General features: G+C 41.7%; 1 protein-coding gene across 1 annotated transcript; it reads right to left on the bottom strand.

Moving 5' to 3' along the window:
• Positions 1 to 360: 360 nt before the first annotated feature.
• Positions 361 to 1,729, bottom strand: LOC131599151 (uncharacterized; the record flags this gene model as incomplete). The annotated part of the gene is made up of 1 exon (XM_058871609.1): positions 361 to 1,729. A coding segment is annotated over exon 1 (1,362 nt), but the record flags the coding sequence as incomplete, so codon positions are not given.
• Between the last annotated feature and the right edge of the window lie 3,790 nt (positions 1,730 to 5,519).

Here is a 5,519-nt window from a genome sequence, read left to right as displayed (position 1 = left end):
CACAACCACTTGTCTTGTAACATTGGCGTAAGATGCTGCTTCGACCCATTTGGTGAAGTAATCAATGGCTACCAAGATGAAACGATGACCGTTTGAAGCTTTCGGTTCGATCATTCCGATCATGTCGATACCCCACATGGAGAAAGGCCACGGAGATGAGAGAACGTTGAGTAGAGTCGGTGGCACATGGATCTTATCTGCATAGATCTGGCACTTGTGACATCTCTTCACGTGTTTATAACAGTCAGATTCCATTGTCAACCAATAGTATCCTGCTCTTAAGATCTTTTTGGACATTGCATGCCCGTTTGAATGAGTTCCAAAGGACCCTTCATGCACTTCATGCATTAACATGTCTGCTTCGTGTCTATCCACGCATCTGAGCAAAACCATGTCGAAGTTTCTTTTGTATAGCACATCTCCATTCAGGAAGAAACTGCCAGAAAGTCTCCTTAGAGTTTTCTTATCTTTGTTTGATGCCCCGGGCGGGTACTCTTGAGTTTGAAGGAAGCGCTTGATGTCGTGGAACCACGGTTTATTATCGATGACTGCTTCAGTTGCAAACACATAGGCGGGCCTTTCAAGGCGCGTGATTCTGACTTTAGGCACATCATTCCAGTGACTGACTTTGAACATGGAAGATAGAGTAGCCAAGGCGTCTGCCATTCGATTCTGATCTCGAGGTATATGATGCAATTCAACCTTATTGAAGAAAGTCAACAGACGTCTTGCATAATCTCTGTAGGGAATCAAGCCAGGGTGGTAAGTTTCCCATTTGTCTTTGATTTGGTTGATCACAAGGGCTGAATCTCCATATATGTCGAGGATCTTGATCCTTAAGTCAATGGCTTCTTCGAGACCCATGATACAAGCTTCATATTCTGCGATGTTGTTGGTACAATCAAATAGCAATCTGGCAGAGAACGGGATATGAGTACCCTTGGGAGTGATGATGATTGCCCCAATTCCATTGCCAAAAGCGTTTACTGCTCCATCAAAAATTAGGCCCCATCTTGATCCAGGCTCAGGACCTTCTTCAGGTAACGGTTCGTCACAATCTTTCATTTTCAAGTACAAGACATCTTCATCAGGAAAGTCAAACTTGAGAGATTGATATTCATTAATTGGTTGATGCGCCAAATGATCGGCGAGAATGCTTCCTTTGACGGCTTTTTGAGCACGGTATTCAATGTCATATTCAGATAACAGCATTTGCCATCGGGCAATCCTTCCTGTTAAGGCGGGCTTTTCAAAGACGTACTTGATCGGATCCATTTTGGAGATTAACCAAGTAGTATTGTTGATCATGTATTGGCGGAGACGTTTTGAAGCCCAAGTCAAAGCACAACACGTTTTTTCGAGCATGGAGTAACGAGACTCACAGTCTGTGAATTTCTTACTCAAGTAATAGATGGCATGCTCCTTCTTACCGGTTTCATCTTGCTGTCCAAGCATACAACCCATGGATTCTTCTAACACAGTAAGGTACATGATTAATGGTCTTCCTTCAACTGGAGGAATCAATATTGGTGGTTCTAACAGGTACTCTTTGATACTGTCGAACGCTTTCTGGCAATCTTCAGTCCATACAACCCCTTGATCTTTGCGGAGAAGCTTGAAAATTGGCCCACATGTAGCAGTCATTTGAGAGATAAATCTGGAGATATAGTTCAATCGTCCGAGAAATCCTCTTACTTGCTTTTCAGTTTTTGGTGCAGGCATCTCTTGAATAGCTCTGACTTTGTCGGGATCTACTTCAATACCTCTTTGGCTGACAATGAAACCCAAGAGTTTTCCAGATCTAACCCCAAAAGTACATTTGTTAGGATTCAAGCGAAGCTGATACTTCCTTAACCGTTGAAACAACTTCAAAAGGTATTCAATATGTTCTTCTTCTGTGCTGGACTTGGCTATCATGTCGTCCACATAAACTTCAATTTCTTTATGCATCATGTCATGAAAGAGAGTAGTCATTGCCCTTTGGTAAGTTGCGCCGGCATTCTTCAATCCAAACGGCATCACTTTGTAGCAAAAGGTACCCCATGGGGTGATGAAAGATGTCTTCTCCATGTCTTCAGGAGCCATCTTGATCTGATTATAACCGGAGAACCCGTCCATGAAGGAAAAGACGTTGAACTTAGCAGTGTTATCAACCAACATGTCAATGTGTGGTAATGGAAAATCATCTTTTGGACTGGCCTTGTTCAAGTCACGGTAGTCAACACACATTCTTACTTTGCCATCTTTCTTCGGAACTGGCACTATGTTGGCCAACCATTGAGGATACTCAGAGGTGACAAGAAAACCTGCGTCGAGTTGCTTTTGAACTTCCACTTTGATCTTGTTAGCCATATCAGGGTGAGTCCTTCGCAATTTCTGCTTAACTGGCGGACATTCTGGCTTCAATGGCAAGTAATGCTGAACAATATTGGTATCCAACCCAGGCATGTCTTGGTAGGACCAGGCAAACACGTCAACATATTCTTTGAGAAGGTCTGTCAACTTACTCTTGATATCAGCATCAAGCAGCGATCCAATGGTCACTTCTTTTTTGTCTTCTTCAGAACCCAAGTTGATCTTTTCTAAAGGCTCTTTGTGAGGCAGAATGGCTCTTTCCTCGTGCTTAAGTAATCGAGAGATCTCGTCCGGGATCTCCTCTTCTTCGGCTTCGAACACAGGAAACTCAAAGTTGAGAGAGGGCATAGGGTTATTGCATTCAATGGGTTTATCAATAGTAAATCTGCACATGTGATTTATATTTATTTCAGAAAATTTTATGAATGCAAGAGTGTATGCAGATTTTTTTTGAAAAAGTTTTTTTTTTTTTTTTTTTTGGTTTTTTAGGATTACCATTTCCAGAAAAAGCAAAAAATAAAACATATAATGTAGGGAATTCAAAATGACACTTTATTTATGATTCATTTTTTGAAACAAAGCCCTAAACACAAACTCATTTGTCTTGGGCAGGACAAAGAGGGAAACTTTTAAAACAAAGCCCTATACACAAAGTTATTTGGGCGGAACATTCAAAAGCAAAGCCCTATAAAACATCTCTCTGCTTTGGGCAAGGCAGGAGGTCAAAATAACAGCGAGGTGATTACTTTGAGCGGCGAACAACATTCGGAACGTCGACAGCTTTCCAGTAGCAACGAACTCCTCTGTGCATTATGTATTCAGGAAAATTCTCCTCAGAGTTATCTCCAGCATTGACATTGACCGCTGGTCGAGCAGGATTTGAAGGTCCTGGTTTGTCAACCTTGTTCTTTGTAGAGTTGAAACGATCTTCTTCTACTCCTTGAAGAGCATAAGATGAGTCACAATCTTCAGAATTTTCAGGATGTATTTCCCAGTCTTCAGGATGAAGAGACTCATTGTCAGCGACACTTTCTGAGTCAACTGCGGGACTATCTTCCCCTTCATCTTCAAAAATGGCATTTATGTGATAATAACTATCTTCAGGCTTGTTAATCTTGGCAGATGCATTGAATCCGAAATCTCCAGTGATTTCAGGTTGCTGAGAAAATTGACAGGGCTGATAAACCTCTTCTGGTTGACTATCATATTCAAAGGAATCTCCCCATCCAGTTGGTTGAATATCTTCAATCGCAATCTTGTAACTTTCAGGTGCAGTGTATTTCACCATGTAATCAAATTTTCCACTTGGTTGTCCCAAGGTGTCCCAGATCTCTGCAGGAACAGGCTCAGTTTCTTTAGCACTTGTTTTCTCTGAAGGAGGATATGGTTCTTCCTGAGATATGTATCCTGAGTCATTGAGATAACATTTCCATTCTTCTTCAGTATCGGGTAGACCTTCTTCGATGCATTCTTCGATAAGGACATTAACCTCTTGAGGAATTGGGTTAAGGAATCCTCCACTAATGAATGTTTCTTTGATCGGACGAAGGGTTTCATCCTTCTTGGTGCAGTTTGAGAATGTTGGTGAACATCCGAGGCCTGCTCTAGTTTCATTCTTGGTAGGGATCACAACTTGCCCCCAGCCAGTGGTAGTTCCATCTTTCACTACTTTTACCGCCTCTTTGTAAGAAGAGATTGATGCTTTCTTTTTGGAAGATTCGTCTTCTAAAGAGAGACCTTGGAACTGCGTTCCTTCCACATCATCAACACCAATGAAAGAGAAATTGGATAAATGGCTCACCATCAAGGCTTGTTCTCCACTTATTGTTACCAATTTTCCATTTGTTACAAACTTTAACTTCTGGTGGAGCGTAGAAGTTACTGCCCCTGCTTCATGGATCCATGGTCGTCCTAACAGACAGCTATAAGCAGCTTGGATGTCCATGACCTGAAAGGTGATTTGAAATGTATGCGGACCAATTGTCATGGGAAGGTTGACTTCACCAATAACAGATTTTCGCGATCCATCAAATGCTTTGACTACTACACCACTGAATTTCATAGGCATTCCTTGGTAAGACAAGCGAGCAAGAGTCGTCTTTGGCATCACATTCAAGGAAGATCCGGTGTCTACCAACACATTAGACAAAGAATCTGACTGAAAATTCATAGAAATGTGCAAAGCAAGATTGTGATTTTTTCCCTCCTCGGGGAGTTCTTCATCACAGAAGCTTAAATTGTTACAAGCTGTTATATTGGCTATTATCCCATCAAAATGGTCAACAGTCACATCATGATCTACAAAAGCTTGATCCAAGACCTTCATCAGGGCTTCCCTGTGGGCTTCTGAGTTCAACAGCAATGAAAGTATTGAGATTTTTGAAGGAGTCTGCATAAGCTGATCCACAATCTTGTATTCACTTCTTTTGATAAGTTTCAAAATTTCATCAAAGTCAGGATTCACATTGGTTCCACTGGATTGACCAAAATCAATGTTTGTATTACTGACAGGAGTTTCCACAGGATTCCCTACTGGTGTATTGACAGGATTTTGCCCGGCTGCAGGAGCAACAGGCTGTTTCGGAGGTAGCGGAGTATACACACGTCCACTTCTTGTTACACGACTTACATCAGCAATGTTTTCAACAGATGAGAGAGTAGGCAAAGGAACTTCTTGTCCATCTTTTATCATTGTAGCATTGTAGTTGTATGGAACTGCCTTGTCAGAGTTATAAGGAACAGGTCCAGGTAGACAAATGATCAAAGGAGCAATAGGAACCTTCGGCTTGTTGTAAGTAACTTCCATGCGCTCAGGCATGTTGAAATGAGGAACGATGACGTTAACTGTAGGCATTTCCGAGTTGATATCTGAGACTAAAAGCTCATGCGGATAACATCCTATCATGTTAACTTCATTTTCATCCCTATTTCTGTAGATCTCAATAGTACCATTATCTAGCAAAACTTGGAGATCTCTTCTCACAATCGAACACCCGTGAGGATCTACACAACATATTCTACAGGAACCATATTGATGCTGGCGAAAACTCGGCCCTCGACAAAGAGTGGCGTGCATTTGTACCAAATCTGCTCTTGAGAAGTTGATATTATAGACTCGGTATTGGCCAGGACATCCATATACCATGTTTACAACATGCCCTCCA

The sequence above is a fragment of the Vicia villosa genome, linkage group LG4 (genome assembly GCF_029867415.1).
Source record: "Vicia villosa cultivar HV-30 ecotype Madison, WI linkage group LG4, Vvil1.0, whole genome shotgun sequence".
NCBI classification, from domain to species: domain Eukaryota; kingdom Viridiplantae; phylum Streptophyta; class Magnoliopsida; order Fabales; family Fabaceae; genus Vicia; species Vicia villosa.
The sequence above is the reverse complement of the archived record's forward strand: the minus strand, read 5'-3'. Positions and strand labels throughout refer to the sequence as shown.